The sequence below is a fragment of the Malaclemys terrapin genome, chromosome 14 (assembly GCF_027887155.1).
Source record: "Malaclemys terrapin pileata isolate rMalTer1 chromosome 14, rMalTer1.hap1, whole genome shotgun sequence".
Taxonomy (NCBI): Eukaryota; Metazoa; Chordata; order Testudines; family Emydidae; genus Malaclemys; species Malaclemys terrapin.
The window spans coordinates 39,435,675-39,461,002 of NC_071518.1; the positions used below are offsets into that span (position 1 = coordinate 39,435,675).

Here is a 25,328-nt window from a genome sequence, read left to right on the forward strand (position 1 = left end):
ACCCAGGGTAAGTGTGTGGGGCTGGCAGCTAGAAAAAGGGTTAAGGCGCTGAGCTCCTTTGAGCCGGACGGGCGAAAAACAGACGCCCCCCTGTTATCCTGGAGTCCCTGTTGCAGAGCAGGGGTGCATGTTAAAACTGCCCTGGAGGTGGGGGACAGTGATGCTGAGCCTACAAAGTCGGGTGCAGAGAGAAGCAGCGTATTGGGGCTCTGAAAGGAGGGATGGCCAAGGCCCTGAAACACCAGTTTTCCACCAACGTGCCAACTGGACATGGCTAAGAACGTGCCCCCAAGTAAAGCAGAGCAAAGCTCGCCCAGCCGGTTACCTGTCTGCTATGCTGTTCCTGGTTTCCCTGGTGATGTCGGGGGCCGCTGGCCACGGCTGGCTCACGACGCTGTTGGAAGATGCATTTTCCTGAGTTAAAGCAGTCTCCAGTAACGAGGGTGTGGTCAGCCTGTCCACCTCCACGGGGGCCATGTCGAGGGAGTGCTGGCTGTGCTCGGAGCTGTGCCGGTTCCTCGGGGACAGCAAGTGCAAGGCCGAGGCGGCCGAGGCCATGCTGTCCGCGTGGTGGTTGGGCTCCAGCACCTCTGCAGGGAGCCCGGCCGGGGCTGTGGCAAAGCCGCGCTGCAGCGTCTCAGAGGCGATCTCTGGGATGTCCTGGGACATGGCCGTGGAGGCCGAGGAAATGACGTCCGGGGAGCGCTCACGGGTGGGTGAGGCCTGGGCTACCACAAGGGGCTCCACTTCCTGCAGCTCCAGAGCCAGAGGGGGGTTTGCTGGAGTGACCTGACCAATATAAACAAGCCAACGTTCACTGTAATGCAGACGCCCAAACCACACAAGCCGTCTCAAGGACCCTCAGCACCCCATGGCAGCCACCCTTCAGGGCAGAGAGCGGCGAGACCCCCTCCTGGCCTTACTACTGCTGTGCCCCCAGGACAGGGCTCCAGACATCTGGGCCTGATTGCATTCTGATCCTTGCCGCTCCAGCACCCCTCCTACCTGCCAGCACAGACCCAGCTGTGCAGCAGGACAACTCTGTCCTTCCTGTGTGCTGTTAACTCCGTTGGGAGCAGCAGTCACTAACCGGGTTACGCTGCACTGAGTCAGGGTTTGCAAATGCTTCAGCACATAACACCGCCAGCCCCAGAGGTCCAGGGGACTGCACAGGTGAATCCCGTACGTAAGTGCCCGCAGGACCGGGTCTAAGAGTTCACGTTTCTCTCACCAAAGAGGCAAGACGCACTAGCTAAAGGGGCATCAGCTTAAAACACCTGTTTCCAGTTGAAGATGTCAGACACAAGTGACATCTAAAGTCTCCAGAACTGAAAGAGATTTGAGGAGCTGTTCCTCTTTCCCTTTGTTTTACTGGCTACAATCAACTTCACGGGGTCTTTCCTGCAGAAGCAGGGGCAGAAACATTTTAAAAGAGGAACTTCTTGTTGCAGGCCCAAAGCACAGGCAGCAGCAGACTCCGCTCGGATTTCCATGTAACCCTGCTCAGGAAACGGACAACATCAGAGCAATCTGTGTTTCCTCCGAGTGTCTGGTAGCTTTCCCTGGGGTGCTTCCTTGACTCCCTTCCAGTCTCCTAGCATGTGGAGTGACTGCTCCTAACGTTGCTGATGATGGAATAAGAAAAGTGACCCTGTGCTAGAGCGGCCCCCATTTTTAAAGCCGTGGCTTTTACGGACAGGCAATCTGCGACGACACGTGCTGACACAGCAGCACCTTCCAGCCACTCGGATGGGCCAGCCTGGGCACCCTGGTGCGTTCCAGCTGGCAGAGGGTCATGGAAAGAAAGGGAGAGTTACCATGTGCCAACAGTGCTGGCAGCCTTACCGGAACAGGGGCCTTTGGGGTCAGCTTGTCAGGGAGTCCAGGGATAAGGACTGAATGGTTCCTAGGACTCGTCTGGAGACTGCTGCTACTGCTGCTTAGCGTCAGGCTGGTGTCCAACTGCATCTTTGGGCTCAAAGTCAGGTCCTCAGATGGCCTATACAGGGAGATGGAGAGAGCTGAGCACCAGATTTCGTAGGGTTGGTTCAGGCAGAGCCCCCTGAGCTCAGGAACTGCGATTCCTGCTGCACTTGGTCAATGCAGGAGCGCCTGGCCCCAGTTTACCCAGCGTCCCCCAAGCTCTGTGGTTCCTCCCACCCAACGGGAGACCTTCCCTTGGCGTGACCACTCTTCCTAGACTAGGGACTGAACAGAAGAGCTTCACAACCTTGCTCGAGTGACTCTGTTAGAACTCAGGGGGTCAGATCCTAAGAAGGGATTTGATAGCAGCCTTCAACTACCTGAAGGAGGGTTCCAAAGAGGATGGAGCTCAGTTGTTCTCAGTGGTACCAGATGACAGAACAAGGAGCAATGGTCTCAAGTTGCAGTGGGGGAGGTCTAGGTTGGATATTAGGAAACACTATTTCACTAGGAGGGTGGTGAAGCACTGGAATGGGTTACCTAGGGAGGTGGTGGAATCTCCTTCCTTAGAGGTTTTTAAGGTCAGACTTGACAAAGCCCTGGCTGGGATGATTTAGTTGGTGTTGGTCCTGCTTTGAGCAGGGGGTTGGACTAGATGACCTCCTGAGGTCTCTTCCAACCCTAATCTTCTATGATTCTTCTATGATCCTCTAGTCTAGGCCATCTCTGGGGGAGGAGAACAGGACACAGCAGGATTTGTCCTTGCCCTCCTCGCCCAAGCACTGAGGCTTCTACCCTATTATACTCTTCACCACCGGGAAGCTGTGCCTGATGTTCAGTCTAAGTGTCCCTCAGGCCTTGGCTACACTTACCAGGTAGTTCGACGGTTGGAAATCGAAGTTCTGGGTTCGACTTATCGCGTCCAGACTAGACGCGATAAGTCGAACCCGGAAGTGCTCGCCGTCGACTGCGGTACTCCAGCTCGGCGAGAGGAGTACCGCGGAGTCGACGGGGGAGCCTGCCTGCCGCGTGTGGACCAAGGTAAGTTCGAACTAAGGTACTTCGACTTCAGCTACGTTATTCACGTAGCTGAAGTTGCGTACCTTAGTTCGAATTGGGGGGGGTAGTGTAGACCAAGCCTCAGACTCCCAGTAATGCCTCTCTGTCCTTGGGGTCTGCAGCCTTCACTGCTCGCAAAGCGCAACACTCCCTCCGGAGGAGCAGGGAAAGCAACCAAGCAGCGGTGCAATGGGAGTACCTCTCCGAGGCAGGAAACAGAGCAGGCCGCCTCTGTGCCACAGGGAAGGAGGCAGGTTCACTCAGCGCTGCCATAGAGTGTGTAACCCCTGGAGCGCCAGCCTGCTCTGCAGATGGGGCCCGACTCGGCTGGGAAGGACACGCACTCTGGCTCCACTTACCTGGGCACAGCGGGGTCAGTGACGGAAGCGCTGCTCATGGCTGTGACTGCAGTCAGGGAACTGACGCTGCTTCCCGGCGACATGGCAATCTAGCACAAACACAGATCCATGCTTTGAGAGGAGGCTCTGCCGCTAGGCCTCTCCCTGAGCAACTCCTGGCTCCTTCCACAGTCCCACTACAGAGTGTGCAGAAGGTGACAGAGACTCTCCCAAGATTCCAGATGTGCCTAGGGCACCAGTCAAGGACTGGGCCTCTTCGTGGTCTTTGATAGAACTGGGCATGCGGTTTTGGAGACCCAACTGCGGATCGGACGGAAAGGCCCTTCTGGGAGTTTGCTCCTTTCCTCTCTACTTGCTTTCCCTGCTGGAGGGCACTCACAGGTGGAGTTCGGCAGGGCTCAGCCCTGTCACCCCTCCTGTTCACACACACGCAGCTGCTAGAGAAGAAGGAGCTAAGCTGTTCCACTAGGAGGTGCCCAACACTCAGATCTACATCCCCTCGTCCATCCTGGATAGCGTGGTCCCTGGGCTCTCTCCGCACCTGCTACAGGAACAGACCTGGATGGAAGCCAAGTGGCTTGGCCTTGACTTAGATAAGTGCTGCCAACAGGTAGAGAGAAGCATCTAAATGAACTAATGGGGGACTGCTGGTCACCTTCTATGGGATGGGTATGTCTGACCATTGCTGTTACAGTTTCAGTGTGACCAAGGGACATCTTGAGTCCAAGGGGCAGAGGGCAAAAGAGGTGCATAGGGAATCCCCTGGGTCTCGTATTTTCATTCAAGTTCAAAGTGGGTCATGTGAGGTCTCTCATAAAAACCTGTCTCACCCTGGGCATCAATATTATGCAAAACGTGTGTGGATGGTGTGAGAGGAGTAACGTATGTACACTGAAAATTAAGTTCTTCAAGTCTGTGCCTAGGGACTGGTGATCAGCAAAGGTGAAAAACAGGTTTTCCTCCAGAGAAGAGCTGTTTCTCCATCTATTTCCACGTAGATTAAGTATTGGATGTAAGTTCACTCATAAGTCTGAACCAAATGCTAATGAAGGACCGTGGAATCTTCCAGACAAGAAATTAAGAGGAAGAGGTAACCAGCAGGAGTTACCCTGTTTAGGGGTAGTACAACGAACTTCTGAAACTCTAACCAGGAGAATGGCCACGAGTGGCTTCAGGCCTTGGTTTCAGAACCATTTCAAGGGTCTGCCCAGGTGTAGACAGACAGCTACAAACCTTCCATAAGAGACAGGTTAGAATCCACACTTCTAAAACCAGAACACCGTGGTCGAGCTGCTCAATGTGGCAAGCGGCGCCATGTAGCCATTGTCACACTGGCATCACACCAGCCAGCCCTCGCTGCAGTCTGAGCACTGGGGACAACACGCACCAGCCAGGTCACCCAGTGACATGCACAGCGACCTGGGAACATCTCCAGAGCTTGTGCAGGAAGACAGGGGAGAATGTTATAGCTCACTCCTCACAGCCAGCGTTTTGCATCAGCATGAGGCAGTACATCTGGTACCAAGACAGAGCAGCACCCCAAAGTGTCAGTGGGGCATGTTCCAGAGACACCTCACAGACCCCTGCTGCAGAGCCACTGGTTCTACACGGGAGGGAGCATTGAGGGGAAGCATCAGATACAGTCTGTTTCCTCCTGCTGCCCCAGCAAAGCTCTGATACACAGGCATGGAGGAAACAAACGGTTTTGGATCGCTAAAGACAAAAGGCTGAGCGCAACAGCCCCACCTTCGCAAACCGAACCACCACTGGGATGACTCCCCACGCTAGGGATGAGAGAGCGGAAAGGCCTATCACGCTGGAGCACGGTCCTGGGGAGTGCTCATTCCCTGGTACGAGAGACGTCGCAGAAGCGAAAGCAAAACCCGAGTCGTCTCACCCAGAAGAAAAGGCACAGAAATGATTCAGCTGAACTGTGCGCTCTCCAGTGGCTTCCCAGGCTGCACACATGCCCTCTGGCATGCTCCCTAATGAGGTTGGCCTTGCGGGCACTGCCAAGAGTTGGGGGAGTGACGCTGTGCCAACTGGGGCGCTCTCAGCCATTTAGCGACATGGGGCTTTTCCCTGCTACTTGGCCAGAGAAGAGAGTCCTAAAAATGGGCTTGTTTCTTCAACACACACTAAAGCCTGCTGGGCAATGGTGCAGATTCCCCGGCACCTCTAAAGCAAGCCAGCTCTGCAGACCGAGAGTCCTCTCTGAGCAGCCAGCAGCAATAAAGACAAGCTCTGGGGAGCACACCCAGGCCACTTCAGAGAGGGGCAGCCATTGCACACAGCCCCTTGGGAGGAGATCTCCACCCCAGAAGCTAAACCCCACAAAGCCGGAACATGCTGCCACACCACCAGCTCACTGGTTTGCGGACGGGTCTTGCACCAAAGATGCTCAGGTCCCATCTTCCTGCTGCTCATTGCAGGTCTCTCAGCATGAGCTTGGGTCAGCCTGGCATTTTAAGGTGCCTCAGCCCACGCTGCTAAGCTCTGGGCTCCCTTCCGCATTACTGTATTTGCATCCCAACCCCGCGAGAAGCAGGAGTACTGCAGTTTCCTCCCCCAAAAGAAGCCTTGCAGGAAACCTCTGGGATTCAGGTTGTTTGGTCCTAGGAGCCAAGATTTCCTGGTGGACTTTCCATAAGCCAACTGCAAAGGGTAAGAAAAGGCTAAGAGCTCTGAGCGCTTCCTATGGTTTGTACACTAGATTATCTGGACTATCCGAGTTATCACAGTCCAGGTGGGATCCTCAGCGCGCAAAATCCCAGACCGTCCCCTACATTCCCCACTGGCTCCACCCATCACATCCGGCTACCTGCTGAAGAGATGTGCTTGGGGTCATGAACGCATCTGGGGTCATCAGCTTGGGTTTGGCATCGTTGGAGAGGGCAAGAAAATCCGCTGGCACAGGCAGGTCTGCAATGCGCCGTAAGTCTGGTTGGGAGCCATGGACGGACCTCTTCTCCGATCCCAGCCCTTCTGCGCCCAGGTCAGCCAGATGGTCTGGAAACGCTTTAGAGAGATACGTACAAATTAACCTTAGAGCTTCCAAAGGAGCCAGGCAGGGAGGGTTTTATTCCTACAAAGCACGAGTTATACCACTTCCACCAGTCCAGGCGCCAAAGAACTGAACTGGCAGCCCACGGCTGTCACAGTCAGGGCATGGAAGCAGCCTGATGGAGGAGGAACAGACTCATGGCCTTTGCCAGAGAAGAGGGTGCATGCCAAGGAGGGCATGTGATCCACACGTAAGCTTCCCTGCAAATGGGTTTGAGTGGCACAGCAGCAATACAGGGCAATACACCCACCTGGGGCCAGCCTTCAATCCGTCCTCTGCCCTCCTCACTGAGACCTGTCCTGCCTGAGCGCAGCTTTCCCAGGAGGAAGTCCCAGACCAGCCAGAGGGGGCACCACAGAGCACACCAAGCACCTTCATCGCTGAACATGCTCTGTGCTCGGCCTCAGCTCTTTAAACTGCCAGGCCTCCCACGCCCAGCTCAGCAGTTAGGATGCCCTCGGGGTAACAAAGTCAGGAGCCCACCAAACATCCCTTCCAACCTCGCTGAGGCTGCCAGCAATGATGGAGACACGATGCCGGGAAGCTCAAAGCACCAGATGGTTCTGGCCAGAACCCCCGACTGAAGGGCCTTACCGAAATCTTCATGGGAGCCGTGGGGAGGGATCGGTGCAGCCATATCTGGACTATGAAGAGGTTGGAATCGGATCTGCACATCCTGCAGGGCCCTGTAATGTTCCAAAATGCTGGGTTAGTTCACACATCAGCCACAGAGCCATAAATCACAGCGATTCCCCTTCCTGGAGCTGGTCCTGGAAAGCGCTTTAGTATTTTCTGCCTATTAAGGACAAAGTGGGAGTCCCCAGTCAGTGGTGCCCCGCCTCAGCTCAGCCTTTCCTGTGCTGACCACACCTGAAAGCTGTCCAGACTCAAGCCCTAGGCAGCCACATGGCGGGTCAGCACTAACCCAACCAGTCCTGGCCCCCAAGTCAGCAGAAACGTTCAGCTGCTGACACATTGTGCAAAGGCTCAGAGCTCGAGAGTCCACAGGAAAAGACACGGGAATCATTTTAAACGGAGCTAGGAAGAGACCGAGGACCCACTACTCAGTCAGGCCTGAGGCCTCCCAGGCCAAGGATACTCTCCATGTTGACTGCTCTGGTGGGTTTCATACTGAGGGACAGGACTGGAGGATGTGTGCGGGAACAGTGGGTGATGACATCCCCCCCACAAGCAGAGAACAGCTAGTGACCCTGATGGCCAAGGGGGTTTTAGGAAGGAAGATGCGCACTGGGCAGCACTGAGACAAGCAGGCCAGCTGTCCGAACCACGCCCTATGCATACTCACTTGGTGTGGACGCAGAAGAGCTTGATCAGCACACCCGCCGCCGATTCGACAGCCCCAGCCCCCTGAGCCCCTTCTGGAAGAGAGACAAGAACGAGGAAGTGGGCTGCAGCATGGGGTGCTGCACATGTCCTTAGGCCTCAAGCTCTCGGGTAGCACAGGCCCTGAGGCGGAGCGCTCCCTTGTGCTCATTCAGATCTCAGAGAAACGGCTCATAAAATCCCCTCACGCTCTTTCAGACTCTGCCCCCTCCTGCCTGGGCGCTCACACCACACAGATCCGTGGGAATGCCCCCTCCGCTGCTCCGAGCGCCATGCCAGAGGGCGAAAAGGAGGCATCTAGAGGGATCCCAGTAGCAGTCACCCAGTGATCCTAAGCCCTGTGCCCTAGCCACGAGCCCATCCTCCTCCCCTCAAATCTGGGCCGCTCTAGGCAGGTCAGTATTGTTCTCCAGCACTGCCAGCTCATCAAGGGAGTTTCTCACTAATATATTCCAGCTGTGTCGCCAGGAAGCAGCCCCCAGAGCCTCCTCAGAAACAAGGGCTGGTTGCCCCTCGCGGCTCACCTGTGCTCAGGCTGTCGCTTTCCTCTTCAGCTGGGAGGACCTCCGTGTGCCGCAGCCGGCAGCGGCTCACCACCTGGATGCCAAAGCTCAGGACCGGGTGGGTGAGGAGGAACTCCGAGATGGAGCTGAAGTAAGCTCTGCCCTCCTCCTGGTTCTGCAAAAGCTCCATCACATACAGGACCTGGAAGCAGAGCACCAGAAACACCCTGCAACAACCCAAATCGCTAGGGCTTTGGCAGCAGACTGCCAGGTGTGATCAGAGAGTTCTACAACGAATGCACCATCAGCCTTCCCCTTGTACCCAAGAGTAGCTCCCACACGACCTCCCAGAATGTCACACACAGCTTACCAGAGCCAGGCAAAGCTCTTTGGATCCAGGTGGCGCAATGTATGCTGGGAAGTGTAGTCCCCACGAGCTGCCCCTCTCTATTAGAGAGGTACCCGTCTAGGTGTTTGTCACCCATCATCATGGGATCTAGATCTGGCTACAGTATGTCCCATTTTTGCCAATTGCCAATGCAGCATCCCCACTGACGCCTATCGTTAGTGACAAAGTATTAAGTTTTAATTAGCTTAACAAAACCTTAAGTTCCACCGTCTAAATTCTGCCTCCTCCCTCCCACCCCAGCTGCCTTCAACAAAACGATCAGAGCACATCCAGGCTTGCTACCCCAGCCCAGGACATCAGGGTTCAAGTCCTGTGTAAGTTCCAATTTCACGAACGGCACAGAAATCACCAAATTAGCCCAATACTGTGATTTTTCCAGCAGCGTGGATGTGGAAGCAGGCAGGTGGGTCAGGGGGGCGGCATGGTGCTATCCCGGGGGGGAGGAGGAAGCATGTCTCACCACATGGCATGGGCCACCCCAGTTGAGGGCACTCTGCACTGAGCTCTGGCCCAGGCCACACCTAAGGCTTCCTGTCCAGCTGGCGGGGGGAGGGGACAGCACTGACAATGTGGCGATTAGGAGCCCCAGCCCGTCCCGCCCCACAGCAGCCCCCGAGAAGACACCTCGGGAGCAAGACCAGATCAATCCCCCCACTGTGGCCACCCCTGCTGCTGCTTGCACACAAGCAGCTGTGTGTGGGAGCCCTGCCCTGGCAGAGGGATCGGGCTGGGGGGAGGGATCCTGGTCTCAGCTCCTCACCAGCCTGTGCTGTCTCCTCCGGGTTGTGCTGGGGAGTAGGAGGGGGCTCCTAGATGCCACATTGTCAGTGCCACCCTTTTCTCCCTGCCAGCCGGACAGGAAGCAGCAGTGGCAGCCTGGGCACGGAGCTAGCCTGGCCCTGATCCCTGACCCAGCTTGGAGTGGCTGGCACCATGTGATGAGACAACTGACCTGCCACCTCCCCACTGTCCTCCAGAATGGGACCAGCCCACTGACCGCCCACTGGCAGCAGTCTTAGCAGGGATGTCTGCTTCCACCTGGTGGCTGTTGGAAAAATCGCAGCAGTCTGGGGGGCACTTGGCCACCACAATATCCTATGAAACTCGAACATTCACCTGCAAAGCTGCTGGAAGTGTTTTTTAAAAGTCCATGATTGTCACAGGGCCCCAAACTGGACACATAGAGGGGAAGAAGAGAGCCCCTGTACTGGGCTACAGCACCAGCTGGGCTTTCCCACTAGATATCAAGGCCGTCCCAACCACCAGCGTAACAGGCCGGGTCCAGCGAGAACCAACAGACCTCTCAAAGCAAAGCAGTGTCTCTGCTCTGAGATAGCTGTGCTGCTGCCAAGCAGTGGTTACTTGGCATTGCTCTCTCTGTCCTCCTAAAAGCAAGGAGCTTAAACATGAAGGAAAGCCAGTGTCTTTCCCGTCACCCCGTCACAGCAGAGTACATCTGATGCCCCACGCTGAGAGCCCTGCCACTAGACAGGCACCCTGGGGCAGGGGGTTAATGACAGAGCAAGAGCATATCTCGGAGTCACCCGGCTTTGAGGAGCTCAGTCGAATCATTATAGCACTGGGGGTCAGTTTCCTTCTCAAATGAGAATTTTTACTTTAACACCAGCATTAATCCTGTGCCTCGCTCAAGGCCCCTTTGGGCCCAGGCAGCACCAGCAGAACCATTCTCCACCTTACAGTGAAATGGTGCAGGCCGACTTTGCCTCTTTTCAGCAGCAAGTGCAGCCAGCCCTGCTGTAGTCGCAGTGACTGCACAGGATCCCGATCTCCCTCCACCCAGCGTGGCTGAAGCAGCCAGTAAATGGGAGCCACCTACTTTTCTCTGCACGTCGCTCAGGATCAGGAATTCGGCAGAGAGGTCCAGGCAGGCTTTCAGACTGGGGGGAACACTCTTGGAACTGAAGATGTCAGGGGAAAAGCTGGGTTCCGCAACGGGAGAGAACACACAGAAGGCGAGAGCCATTAGCACAAGTGAAGGCCTCTATGGCACAGCATTCCAGTTCGACTAAGAGCAACTTAACACAGTGCCGGTCAGATTTTCCGCTGCCTCCGGTAACCGAAGTGATGGAACCCCATGCAAACACGGGAGGGGAACTGGCAGAACAAAATCTCCCCTGACTATGGGCCTAAAGTGTTTAAACAGCAGCTGAGAGACCAGCTGGGCAAAGCACACCACCACTGGAGTACAGGGTAACCATTCAGCACTCAGCTGTGTTCTACTCAGTGGGTTGTGGGAGGGAGAGTCCAAAGGAGGGTGATTCTCACGTCTGCATCCACTGGAGCTGCTTCCAGGGCCCATGATCCCCCAGCAGACAGCAGCTTTGGGGGGGATTGAGCACACAGGATTGGGCAGCCGTTCTCAGTGCTGGCTGGCTCCCCAGAGCAGTCTTGTGCTACCCCAGTAACACAACACTAAGCACACAAAGCGACAGAGAAGAGATGCTGGAACTCTCGCCACACCGGACGAAGTTAGCAGTCGCTATTTACACAAACAATGTGTCAGCTCCAGAATGCTTTCCTGGGACCCTGGGTACATTTGTACACTACAGACCTGAGCAAAGATGACCAAGTAAAGCTGTTCAAGGTCAAACCCCGCAAGCCCGCCTATCAGCCATGGGACACCCAGATCCATTTGGCACAGAGCTCACCACAGTTCTGACATTAGCAGAGGCTGTCACATTATGCTCATTTGACATAGGAAGAGGCTCCAGGTGGGACTAGAACAGACTACATTGTAGATCACTGACAGCCTCTTCCTCTGCAGAGTAATTATATTGCCAGGATCCTAACAGGTCTCTGAGTTCTGCTCGAACCTGTGGAATCTTCAGACTAAACCCCACCTCCCAGAGACCTAACTTGCAGGTCTAGGTGTATCACCACTCACCGGACAGTTTGCAGACAGGTCCAAGAAACGGTGCACCACATCTTCAGCTCTCGGTTCTGATCTGCTCCAGTGATGAGAAACCTCCAGAAAGGAACCCTGAAGGCACAACAGAGAAGTCTTGGGAAGGAATGCTGTAAGAAGGCGTAGCCCCTCCCTGCAAGCACCTCCTGCAGGAACACTGCTCAGAGGCTGCCTATGGCTAAACTTGGCCAGCAATGTCCCACACTCCCAGGGCAGTTTCTGCACCATGGGCAGGTTAGAACCTGGCACACCTTCTGAGGCCCTGCTCTCTAGGGAATCAGTAAGACCCCAGCCAAATGTCAGAAAGGGTCAGAAGCAGGAACTACGATAGAAGCTTGAGACAGAGTAAGCCAGGCTGGGCTGACCAACAGCACTAGCCTAAATGTATCATTCTGCCTAGACGCACTTTCACTGGCGAGTTCTCCACACCCAAGAACTGACTCTAGGAATAGGACAATTTTGCACTGCCTCACTGAGCCCCAACTACTCCCCGGTTGGAGAGGGCAACTCATTCCGTACAGGACACGGTCCTGTGTGTGTAAATGCAAGTACAAGGATCTTGTCTTAAACCTATGAAGCTGAGGGTTTGCTACACCCTGCGGCTCACAGTCCAGGACCAAGACTTACTCTGGGTCTTGTTTTTTGTGATTATCACAGAAGAGCAGGCAGGAGAGCGGCCTGCCGTCATGGGGCTTCCATTCATGCAGGCACCTAGGAGAGAACCAGAGAGAAGAGGGGACAAGTACATCAAAACTAGCAGAAATAGAAGGGCTCTGAACAATTCACAGCCTTCATTACTCAGTCACCAGTTTGAACTGAGCCCAAGGCAGCTGTGATCAAGAGTTATCGCCCAATGGCGGTTTGCTGGCCTGCGTCAAACAAGTCCAGTTGGCAGTGGACAAGGGACTATGCCACAAAAAATACCACAATGATGGGCGTCTGCATGGAGCATCTAGAACCAGAATGGATAATGGAGATTGAGCTCCCCCTCTCGGATTTCTGTGGCAGCAGTTCAGTAGAAGGACGTTGGCTCTGCCATTGCCCGGGCCGTTCCTGTTCTATGGACAGGACTTCTGTTTCCAGCAAGAGCAAGTGAACCTTTCCCCAGCAGTAAACGGATTCCCTCCCCTCCCCCATTTTTAGAAGTGCTGAGCACATCCTACAATACTCAGCAATTCTAAAATGCTCTGCAACGCTAGGGTGCTGTATACACATTAGCCCTACAGGTCCTCCTCATGGTCTCAGAAGGAATCAGACAAGGAATCCTCAAGAGCTGAACTTCTCCCTCTCAGCCAGGGGAAGCTCCAGTTGTCCTCTGTTCCACGACCCATCCCTTCTTTTCTGCTTCTTAAGTTACCTGGGCTCATCTTGCCCCTCTATGTAGATCTGCCAGAATTTGACATAGCCATCGTGGCTTGCTGTGGCCAAGACGGTCCCATCTGGAGAGAGCGCTCCCTCGCTCAGGCACTAAAGAGGGAAGAGGAAAGCATACCAGTCATTCCATGTCTCCTCAGGAAATCAGAATTTAACCATAGGGAAAGTGTGATGGGGCAGGGTCCTAAAGGTAAGCCTGTGAGTGAACGTAACCAGGGGTTTATGCCCCCACCAAAGAATCGACTTGTTTCCACCCCAGGTAATAATCACCTTTTCCAGACAGTGACTTAAATATTCTGCGTTGTGCTGGTAGGCAACTGAGGCCCTCATCTGATGTCACTCCTTTCTTAAGAAATTCTTATTAAGAGCACATTTAATTTTATTTCCAAATCTTTTTGCTCTCTACTTCTACGATCATTAACTTATACACAACAGCATCAACTTTGCATTTCCTGCTTCTGCCAAGAGTTAAGTGGAGAGAAATATACAAGTTTTTGGAACTAAACAGCCAAAATATTAAATTGTCTCAACCCAAGCCTGTAATTCTGATCCAACCTAAAGCTTTACACCAAAGAGTGTACTCGCCGCTTAGCTTGATGGAAACTGCCAACGAAAACACGATAAGCGGCTTCCACATAATGAGAACACACCCAGTCAAAAGGAAATGTTCAAACACTCATTACAAAAACTTCCCTGTGTTACTGACACTGAAAATGCATCACTTACCTGTAACTGGAGGTTTGCGGAGATGTGTGGTCCCTATCTGTATTCCACACATGGGTATGCATGGGCACCATATGCCTAAGTCCAGAGATTTTTAGTAAGCAGTGTCCGTTGGTCTGCACATGTGCAGTTCTCCTCATGCTCTGAACCAAGGATATAAAGGGCAGTGCGGACTAATGCCTCTCCAGTTCTTTCTCCCACCGCAAATCCAGTTATGATCTGCAGCAGAGGGACAGAAGGCAGGTAGTGGAATACAGACAGTGACCACACAGCTTGAAGAACCTCCAGTTACAAGTCACTAACCTCCATTTCTTCTTGGAATGATGGTCCCTATGTGTATTCCACGTGTGGGAGATTAGCAAGGGAAGTCATACAGGAGGTAGGTGAAAGGAGGCAGAAGTGATAGCTGACTAACACTGCTGTCCCCACAGCTATATCTGTAGCAGAAGACTGGACCAAAGTATAATGGCCTGTGAAGATGTGCAAGCAGCTCCAGCTAGCTGCCCTACATCTCTTCAGTAGAGGTACGACTTGCAGAGATTGCTTGTGTTCAGGTGGCATGGTCCCTCACCCCCTCTGGGGGACAGGGAACGTGAGCTAGTTGGTAGCAAAGGATAATGTAGCCAGAGATCCATTTAGAAAGTCTGCGCAGATACAGCTTGAACCCCTGATCTCTGTTATGGTAACAAAAAGTCTAGGTGTCTAAGTGCTTTTGTTCTTTGCAGATAAAAGACCAGTGCTCTTCAGATGCTCCGAGACTGAAGTGTCCTCTCCTCATCAGAAGTATACAGTTTCAGAAAAAATATCGATAAGTGGATGGTTTGACGCATGTGAAACTCTGAAATTGCTTTAGGGTGAATTGGAGAGCAGGGGGTGGGGAGACAAAGAGAGACCTCCTCTTTATGGAAGGTGGTGTATGGTGGGCCTGCTCCAGCTCATTGACTCTTCTGGCTGATGTGATGGCAACTAGGAAGGCAACTTTCATCAAGAAGTAGGCCACAGCACATGTGACTGAAGGGATGTTTGGTGAGAGACGAAAGAATGAGATTGCCGTCCCATTCAGGTGTTGGGCTTCACCAATGGTGGGAAGGATCTCAGAAGTCGCTTCAGGAATCTAGTCATTGTGGGAGGAGTGAAGATAGTGTGGCTGTTGATAGGGGGATGTAAAGCACAGACTACTCCTAAATGAATCTGCAGAGAACTAACGGAGAGACCCAATGTCTTAAGGCAGTGGCTCTCAACCTATTTACCATGATAGACTGCATATGCAGCTCTCTGTGTGTTATGTGGGCCACATCCACACAATATAGACACTATCTGTATGGCCCTGAGGATGTCACATAGGCCACAGTTGTGTGCTGACTGGGCCACAAGTGGCCTGTAAGTTGAGAACAACTGTCTTAAGGGTAAGTAGATATTCCAGAATAGCAGGGATCCCAGTGGACTCTAGAGATAACTAGCATTGTGCCCAAGAGAATAGTTTCCACTTAGCTGAATAGCATCTCCTGGTAGGTCCCTTCCAGCTTTGGTTGAGGATGGATTAAACTGCCTTGGAAAATGAACATTCTACATCTGATGCCCATCCAAATACCAGGCCTTGAGTTGCAGTGGTCCCAGAATGGCATCCCGGAAAGGTGCCATTGTTTTGCATTAGCAGCCCCAGAAGTGGTTGAATGTTGATGGGCGAACAGGCTGAAATTCTCAGTAAGTCCATGAATCAGAACTCTCTCGGCCAGTTGGGTGCAATAAGGACGACTTGAGCCCTGTTGTAACGGATTTTCCAGAGGCCCTGTGGTATTAATGGGATAAGAGGAAAAGCAGATCTGGAGTGATCCCTCCATTGTAGCAAAAGGGCATCTCCCTTTGAGCCTCTGCCTAGCGCTGCCCTGGAGCAGTACGGGGGAAGTTTTTTGTTCACCTGCGAGGCCCCAAGGTGGCATTTCCCAGCAGGTGAAGGCCTTATTCAGGACTGAATTGTGACTCTCCTATTCATGGTCTGTGGAAAAATGTCTGTTAGGGAGTTCTGCAGCCCTGGTAAGCATGCTTCAGAAAGGGCTAGGAGATATCTGATACCACAATTCCAGAGGTTAACTGTCCCCTCTCCTTGCTTGTTTATACAGAAAACAGTCGTCATATTGTCCGACATTGTCTGGATGTGCCGAGATCGGAAGAGTTGGAGGGAAGTTGGAGGCTCGATGAACCACTTTGAGTTCCAGTAAACGGATATGGATCCTGGACTCCCGAGAGGTCCACATGCCACGTGCAGCATGGTCATCCACATGAGCTCCACAACCTAGGAGGGAGGTATTAGTAATGACAGTCACCTGGGTGTTGGTGTGAGGAGAGGAGCCCCTCCTCAAACTTTCTCCGGCATTGTCTGCCAGATGAGAGAGGCCAGAATTGTTCCTTTGGCATTATTGATGACTTTTTCTGGTGAGTAGGTGAACTGAAGCCAGGTTTGCAGGCAATGGAAATGGAGCTGGGCAAATGGTGTCTGGTATGTGACTGAGGAGAGAAAAGGCAAGTTCTGACTGGAGTCGGAGAGCGACCTCTTGTACGAGATCGCCCATGGCAGAGAATCTCTCAGTAGGTAGACAGGCACTTGTAGTTGAGTCCTATGGCTCCTATGAAGTTTATGGACCTTGTGAGGTCAAAGGGGACTTTTCATGGTTGACACAAATTCCTTGGAAGTTTGTAGTTGGAGCAGGAATCGGTTGATAAACTGGATTTCCTTGTACAATCTTGGATGAGGGTAAACCGGTTTCTCCTCATCCAAGCTGCCACCAGTGAAAAGACTTTTGTAAAGACTCTGGGTGTCATAGCTAGCCCAAATGGAAGGACTCTGACTTAATAATGGTTTCGACAAAGAAAGAACTTGAGGACCCTTCTGAGGGATGGGTGAATGTCTATGTGAAATTATGCATCTTCCATGTCAAGAGCCACAATCCTGGTGCCATCTTCCAGAGAGGGGATTATTGATGCCAATGTGACCATGTGAAATTTTAGATATTTGGACAATTATAGTTAGTTGGCATAGAGGTTAGGAGTCTATTTCAGCAGTGGGTGGATGAGGTTCTGTGGCCTGCAAAGTGCAGGAAGTTGGACTAGATGATCATGATGGTCCCTTCTGGCCTTAGAGTCTATGAGTCAAGAATTGGTCTTCATCCCCCATTCTTTTTGGGGACTAAGTAGTATGGGGAGTAGCACCTTTTCCCTTCAAGTGGAGATGGAACTCCTATGGCTCCCTGGTGGAGAAGGGAGTCCACTTCTTGACATGGAATTTCCTTGTGAGATTGGTCCCTGAAAATGGACCATGAAGGGGTTGACAAACTCAGATGCCTGGTAGTGAATAATTTCTAGCACACATTTGTCTGTTGTTAAAGCCCTCCAGTGTGGGCAAATTGGATAAGGAAGCCTCCAAAAAACGGAGGGACAGGATGCTGTGGCATCAATAAAGGGATGTGGGTCTCAACAGTCCCATCAAAATTAATCCCTTGGCTGTGGGTTAGAGTGAGCTGTGGCAGTAGATGTTGCAGGAGCCTTTGAACCCTCTATTGTTTGGTTGACGATTCCTGGGAGCATTGGTAGTAAAATTGATGAAGTGTCTTGCTCTGTGATGCTGCCTCTTCTGAGCAGGTATAGATATCCACAGAACAAAACATTGTCCTCAAGTCCTTTGGAGAGTGGAAGGAATCATCCATCTTATCACTGAACAGGTTAACTGTATCAACGGGCAGATCTCGAACGGTACTCTGTATCTTTCTAGGGAAACCTGAACATTGTAACCAGGAATCTTTCCTCGGGACAATGGCTGTAACCATCTCTCTGGATGCTGTATCCACAGCATCTACTGCAGCCTGTAGAGTGTTTTGGCCACTAATTTTCCTTCATCAAGCAAGGACTGGAACTGAGCTCTATCTTCCTGAGGGAGTGTTTCCTTAAAATCCAACAACGTCGCATAATTAGTGAAGTCGTATGTAGCTAAAAGGGGCTGATCATTTGAAATTCTAAATTGGAGAAAGGCAGAGAAGACCATTCTCTCTAGGAGATCGAGCTGTATGGCACCTTGTCCAAGGGTGCAGTTTTGGGGTGTTGCAGCCTGGATCTTTCGGTGACTGCCTGTGCCACCAGAGAATTTGAGAATAGAAACTCTGCCTCCGCTTAGATGGAACAAAATACAGCTTCTCAACCCTCTTCGGGGTGGGAGCACAGGAAACAGAAGTGTGCCACACTGTTCTAGCTGGATCCATGACGGCCTCGTTAACCAGGAGGGCTGCTTGACTGGGACCCACGGGTTGCAAGATGTCCAGCAATCTACGTAGGAGCTCCTCAACTTCTTCGAGCTGCATTTGGAGCTCAGACTCCACCCTTTGTAGGAGCTCCTGGTATTGCCTGTAGGCGTCAGATGGAGATGGGGTAACTGCCTCATCTGGGGAAGTTGATGAAGTTGCTCCCAGAACAGCTGGACTAGTCGGATCTGGTTCAACTTTGTCTTCCGCATACTCCGATGGGGCCAGTTGGCAAGTAAGGCTCATGTACTGATCCCAGCTGCCTAGAGTAGAGATCCTATGGGAGCCAATAATGCCAGCGCGAAGGATCCCATGGCACTGGGTACCACCTGTCTCTTGCGAAGTCATCTGATCAGCGAACAGAACCCTCATCTCGTAGGCTTCTGTCCAGCCCCGTTTCTCTATGGCAGGGTAGGGGCTCTTCTGCAACCTCCAACTCATCAGATGAAAAAGCTGAATCCTAAGCTACCGGCGAAACTGACAATGCCAATGGCTGGGTACTCAGGCTCGCGGGTGGGAAAGGAGAGCAGGTCTGTGTCCTCAGAATAGCTTCTTCCATGGGCGTAACAGTGTGTCTGAATAAAGAGGAGCGGAGAGGAAATGGGAGTGAGGACAAACGTCCTCTGGGGAAAAGTAGATCTCAGACTGCCCCAAGGTACAGGGTGAGTCAATTGCTAGAGCCATCGGATCCTGTGCTTCTCTGGTCACGGTGGAAGTCGGATCCCTCTGGGGCCATGATGATATTGGCACAGTTTGATCTGGATGTTGAAGGGACCAGCGGTGGATGTCTATCTTTAGTTTGCTCATCGGACCCAGAACTGACGGACGTGTGCTCCTTCGCGCAACTTTCTCCTGCTGAGGAGATTTACTCAGGACTAAATCTTTAGGACCCGTGCGTGAGGACTCCCCTGACTCTGAGGAGTCGAGGAGGGATCTCATTTCTTCAGGTCAGCTCTAGAAGCAGAGGGCTTGTCTCTATGCTTGTGAGAGTGCCCCTTACTCTCATGAGAAGCCTTCTCCTTAGGCTTGGAAGTCTTGTCCTCAACTCCTGAGCTTGCGCTTTGAAGGGTACTGCCTGCTGATTGAAGTTGATGTGTGTGTGTGGGGGGGGGGACGGGACGGGGGGGTTGTCTCCCCAGCTGGGATCTGAGTGGGGTCTCATGGCCTTCTCCAGATGTTTAGTAAGTCTTCACTCTCAACCCTCATGAGTTCCGGAAGGGAATGAGCAGCAATATTCACAGACTGAAGCAGTCAAAATAAGCAGCTGTGGACGCAGAAGGTTCTGACTCAGGCCATGCGGTGGTCAGAAGGAACTGGAGAGGCACCGGTCCGCACCACCCCTTATGCCCTCGGTTCAGAGCACAAGGAGAACTGCGCATGTGCAGACCAATGGACACGGCTTTCTAAAGATCTCAGGCATGTGGTGCGCATGTGTACCTACGTGTGGAATACACATGGGGACCATCCCTCGAAGAAGAAATTGTACAATTCTCATTTACTTTCCACCAGTGATGCAGTTTTATTTACTTTTCACTCAGTATGGAGAGCGAAACCAAACTCATTCATTGTTACTCCTTTCCAGGTTCTAATGCATCCAAGGTTCACACCATCACCTGTTCGACACCTGAAATGTTTTCACTGATATTTAGGCCTAATTTACACACCGGTTTTGTACCAGTACAAATATTGGACAGAGGTGTGATTTTGTACAAATGTAGTTCTACTGCTACAACCTCTAGTGTAGACACAATTATACCAGCATAAAGGTGTCTTCTTCGCTTCTCAGGAATAAGCTTTCCCAGTATAACTGCACCCACACTAGCAGTTGTACCAGCAGAACTACTCCCGTATAGCTAAAGCTGTACCTGGTGCTTAGAAGCCTTTAGAAATATCACAAATAGGATCTGTAAATCTTAAATTACAGTCATTGTCTACAGATGGGCTTTTCGAAAGCACCTAAGTGACTTTCAATGGGAATGGCTCCCAAATCATTCTGGCACCTCTGAAAATCTTATATATGCACAGTTACAAATGATGCACCTTATACACATTGACAGCATCCCCTTATAGTGTAATTAGTTCTCTGCATTCCTATAATTTCAGAAATTGACTGTAGTTTAATGGGAACTAAGCCCTATGTGATACAGAAGTCAGAGATGAAAGAGACCCTTCGATCCCATTCAGCTCCTTGTAAGGGTAGGCCGAGGGTCCCCAGAGACCACATACAATGAAGTCTGCCAAACTGAGTTCATAACTTTTCCTACATGTACATTCTTATCCTTCCTGTTGTCATAGTTCCCCCATTCTGTCTGAGAAGGTGAAAGGTAGGTGTGAGAGCATCAGAAGAGATGCCGCTGTGGAGAAGGCAAAAGCCAAAGAGCCTGAATGTCTTTTTACACCCCCAGGGCAGCTGAGCTTTGAGGGTCTACCTGGTAAGTCGCACACTTCTAAGGTAATGACAGAGATCCACACAAAAGGACTGAGTACCATGCTCCACAAGAGCCATTGGGTTGGGTAAGTAATTTGGCCTTTGATTATCTCCAACAGCCAAAGCATTTATGGGCCAACACAGCATTTCTCCAGAGGTGGCTTTTGGCTGTAACAAAAATTAGGGGTGCTTTGAGATGCAGGCTCACCTGCCACTCACTCTGATGTTTGCAGAACTGCCCACTAAGCCCGTAAGCAGAAACTGCAGGACAATCTGATTCTCCTGAAAATGGCTGAGCCACTAAACACTGTTGAGTTTCAAGGAACGATGGCGTCCCCACCATATTGCTTAGTGACTCGCAGCCTCAAGGTTCAAATGAGCTTATCCTGCAAGACAGACTGTAGAAGTGACAGCCTGGCCTCTCCATTCTGAGGGGCACGGCAGGCGTCTATCTCCTGGAAGTACCTGCTCTTACCAGCCCCGCAGGCAATGCATACGGGGACCCAAGGGCATAAGGAGCTAAGGACATGATCACAGCCCTGCTTGCCTTTGATTTCATCAAGCGATCTGAACGTAGGTATTTATGCTGCAATGTTCAGGAATGCCAGACAGATGACTCAGCAGCTTGGCAATGGCAGAGACATTCATTCAACATTAAGCCACCGACAGCAGCTCAGGGCTGCACCATCTTTACTTAAGGTGGGTAACAGTCCAACGCTTTAGAACAGAAAGTCGAGGGAGCTCAGGGTTCAAGATATGCCGAAAATGACGTGGAGAGTGCCCCAGCGATTGGCTTTGGTGTGCCAGTGACTCGCCTGTCCCCACACTGCTTTTCTGAGAAGATCATCCACCAGAGGCCTCTAGATAACAACAGGCAGCAGCGCTCTTACCGTGCTGTGGCCTTTCACCACAATGAAGCCCTCTTTGATGTTAGTCACCTCCACCGGCCAGGAACTGTTGTTGGCTCGGATAATATCCAGATCCCAAACCTCTGCCTGGAGGAGAACAAGGAGAAATGAGTACACGTGCATGCCTGCAGGCCAGTGCCTGAGACCTCCCCGGCTCCTTCTAACAGTCACAGCTGCCACGAACCCTCTCGTCCAGCTGCCACCTCTGGCCCGTGCAGCACTGGGCCGCATGCAATATATTCCATCAGAGCTACACAAACACAAAACAGCTTTTGGGCACAGCAATGATGCATCCAGCCTCATGCAGCTGCCTCAGAGGCCTAGGGGCAACAAAAGCCTTGTCACGTCAGGAAATCCAAGTTTGGGCTCGTAGCCCTGTGCTGTGCTCAATGCCTGGGGAGCGTCAGTCAGAAGAACCTGTCAGCCTAGTGCAGGGGCTCTGAAGAGGGGCAGGGTAAGGGGACACTCCTCAGCATGGCGCCTGGAGGCAGATTTGGATGCAGTGACGTCCCAGTGGCCAAGCATTCAGTTCCTTTTCTGATTTCTCATGACTGCAGTGACTGAAGACCCTGGAGATCAGCTAAACTAGGTACGACTCTGGAAATCAGTCAGGTTTGCAGCGTAACCAACTTGAGTGCTTCAGAAGGGTTCTTTTCGCAACGAGGAGTTAACCATCATGCTAAGTGGGAAAAGCAGAGCCCAAAGCACAGGAATCAGAGAAAGACTGGCCCAGTCCATTCCATCCAGCCCACCAGGATTATTCCCTACTGTACATTTGATAGTTAGACAGCACTCGTAGTGTCCCAAGTGGTGGATTCCCACCACTTTCCTTTGTAGCCTGATCACTTCCTGCTAGTGAAATATTTCTCCAGATACGAAGCCTTTATTGTCCCCTTAACTTAATCCCGCTGTTTTTATTACACTCCAGGGGTCACTCATTCGCCTTCCTTGGCATTCCCACCCCTCAACTATTATATTCCCTTCGCTGCCAAGCTCTATGGATTTAGCTGTTTTAAAGGGACAGTGTCACGATGCCTCTGCACATACAGCCCAAAGCCACATTCACTTTTCTGTTGCCCTACCACACTGCAGATCCGTGCTTTGCTTGCTGCCCTCTGCCATCCTAAGGGCCATTTGGTGTTGCTGCTTTCCAGAGGAATTCCTCCAGAGAGGAGGAATGTTATTTGTCCCTTGATGTATTAGCTGCATTCCCCCACCTGCCTGTGTCTCACATTAATTTCTGCCTATGTTTCTAGTCTCTCTAGCCCTAGATTAGTTCTCTGCCATACTTCTTGTTCACAGCTTCTTCTCATTCTGAGCCATCTGCACATGTCACTGATGTGCGGGTTACTCCCTCTATTAGATCAATGCTGAGCATGGCCCGTAAGACCCTACCTAGCAGCAGACTGGAGATGAGACTCCTATCCAAGGAATCCACTCTGAGGGCGTCTCTACATGAACATTTAGTTTGCAGTAAGCGGGGGTGCGAATGTAACATGCACTAGTCTGCCACAGACTAACGGGCCATGTGGGCCCTGCTGACGTACACAAACAGTTGGTGAATGTGCTTCGATCTAGTCCTGTTTCAAAGAGACCTAGACCAAAGCGCAGCAACAAACTGTTAATATACATCAGCAGGGTACACACGGACAGTTAGTCCGCACCAGACTAGTGCAGGATAGATTCACCCCCCAGCTCGCTAGGAACTAAGTGTTCGTACAGACAAGCCTTTAATGTCTGCTTTGGTGAGTATCCCTCAGACCCAGAATCTTGTTTTTCACACAGCATTCCATTTGTCTCTCTCGAAAGTGAGACTACGAACCTTAAGCTGACAGCAGGATCCCGTGGAGCAGCACAGAACTGTGTTACACGTGCCATTCAGAGCATTCTAGAAACGATGATGCAACGCTGATGAACATTATTCTGAGAGTCCCACTGGAGTTACTAAGCAAGCATCGCCTTTTAAACATTTCCCGTTGGCATCTAGGTACCATGGTGACGGGAGCATGAGAAATGCCCAGGTCAGATCTGGAACAGTGGAACTTTGCACAGTAAACGTGTATTTCATCCAAACCTCGGTAACAACCGTCTACTGAACAACTCCTCCCAGGTGCTCTGTTCACCAGTTTTGATGGTAATACCTGCTTAAACTGTTCCCAAACTGTGGGCCATAGAGAGCTTTCTGGTCACATGGCCCTAGCTCTCCCATTTCCATTCACTAAATCTCTCTAAAATACACTAGTATTTCCTGATATTTGTTTCCCATATAAGCAATTGCTGTAGTTCCATCCCCAGCGGGAGGGAGAAGTGGCTGGATGACCCTGTGATGGACTGGAGGGAGTCATACAAAACTGACTCTCTTAAATTGTGATCCACTATGAAGTTTGAACCCCTGTACCAGATGGTTCAGTCAAGCCTTCTTCAAACAAACATGTGGACAAGGGGGATCCAGTGGATATAGTGTACCTGGACTTTCAGAAAGCCTTTGACAAGGTCCCTCACCTAAAGGCTCTTAAGCAAAGTAAGCTGTCATGGGATAAGAGGGAAGGTCCTCTCATAGATCAGTAACTGGTTAAAAGACAGAAAAAGGGGAGAAATAAATGGTCGCAATGGAGAGAGGTCAATAGTGGCGTCCCCCAGGGATCTATATTGGGACCAGTACTGTTCAACATATTCTTAACTGATCTGGAAAAGGGGTAAACAGTGAGGTGGCAAAGTTCGCAGATGATACAAAATTACTCAAGAATTGGAAAAGGAACAGAGATGAACAACAAAAATGATTAGGGGTAAGGAACAGCTTCCATATGAGGAGAGATTAAAAAAATTGTGATTGTTCATCTTGGAAAAGAGATGACTAAGAGGGGATATGATCAGTCATGATTCTATAGACCTGGGTGTGGAGAAAGTGAATAGGGAAGTGTTATTTACTCCTTCACATAACACAAGAACTAGAGGTCATGCAATGAAATTAGCAGGCAGCAGGTTTAAAACGAACAAAAGGAAGTACTTCTTCACGCAACATAGTCAACCTGTGGAACTCATTGCCAGGGGGCGTTGTGAAGGCCAAAAGTATAACTGGGTTAAAAAAAAAAAAAACAGATTAAGTTCATGTAGGATAGGTCCAGCAATGGCTATTAGTCAAGATGGCCAGGGACACAACCTCATGCTCCAGATGTCCCTAAGCCTCTGGCTGCCAGATGCTGGGATTGGATGACAGGTGATGGATCACTCAATAATTGCCCTGTTCTGTTCATTCCCTCTGAAGCATCGGACATGAGCCACTGTTGGAAGATGGGATACTGGGCTAGATGGATCTCTAGTCTGACCTAATATGGCCGTTCTTATGTTCCCTGTAGCAGACGAGCATTCATATGGAAGAAGGAAAGGCTCCAAGGGAGTCCTGTCTCCTTCCATGTCACCGGCAGAGACTGTGCAGCACACAGCATTCTAGTGCTGTCCAGCAGATGTGCTTGAGCATTTGCTTTTCCTTAAAAAAAACAACAACCCTCAATCAAGTTCCATTTAAAAAACTCCATTAGAAAAAACACAAAGGCTGAAAAGTGAACAATAGGTAAGAAATGTCTGAATTGAGGTTGCTCATGCAAACTTACTCCTGCCCCCTTATGCACATGCACTACAAGACAGATCACGTATTGTTCTAACTAAGCCCCCACCTGGTTCAGTGCACAGAAAAGGCAGTGCGCCGCACAAGTAGTCCATGTTTATTTTCACGCTTCACACCATTCAAGCACCTCCCTAAATGAAAGTCCGACGAACCTCGTCACTGCAATGTTTGAGAGCCTCTCAACAAGCACATAGTGAATTTATTCTCAATGTTTCTGTGAGGCAGGAAAGTGTTATCCCTATTTACAGATGGGAAACTGAGGCCCAGAGGCCAAGATTTTCAGAAGTGACCTGCTGCGATTGTGGAAACCTCAAGTTTTGGGTGTCTAACTTGACACACTTTAAAAGGGTCTGATGCACAGGACTTTCTGAAAATCAAGTCCTTTCAGGGTGTC

General features: G+C 51.3%; 1 protein-coding gene across 1 annotated transcript in view; it reads right to left on the minus strand.

Moving 5' to 3' along the window:
• Positions 1–25,328, minus strand: part of EDC4 (enhancer of mRNA decapping 4) — a 55,101-nt gene that overhangs the window by 17,537 nt on the left and 12,236 nt on the right. Inside the window, exons 7-18 of the mRNA XM_054049088.1 lie at positions 21,292–21,396; positions 12,945–13,054; positions 12,215–12,298; positions 11,567–11,662; positions 10,499–10,601; positions 8,274–8,454; positions 7,712–7,784; positions 7,000–7,091; positions 6,163–6,359; positions 3,342–3,430; positions 1,852–1,999; positions 326–789 (exon numbers count right to left, since the gene is read on the minus strand). Coding sequence (XP_053905063.1) covers positions 326–789; positions 1,852–1,999; positions 3,342–3,430; positions 6,163–6,359; positions 7,000–7,091; positions 7,712–7,784; positions 8,274–8,454; positions 10,499–10,601; positions 11,567–11,662; positions 12,215–12,298; positions 12,945–13,054; positions 21,292–21,396 — 1,742 coding nt within the window. The remainder of the gene's footprint in view (positions 1–325; positions 790–1,851; positions 2,000–3,341; positions 3,431–6,162; positions 6,360–6,999; positions 7,092–7,711; positions 7,785–8,273; positions 8,455–10,498; positions 10,602–11,566; positions 11,663–12,214; positions 12,299–12,944; positions 13,055–21,291; positions 21,397–25,328) is intronic.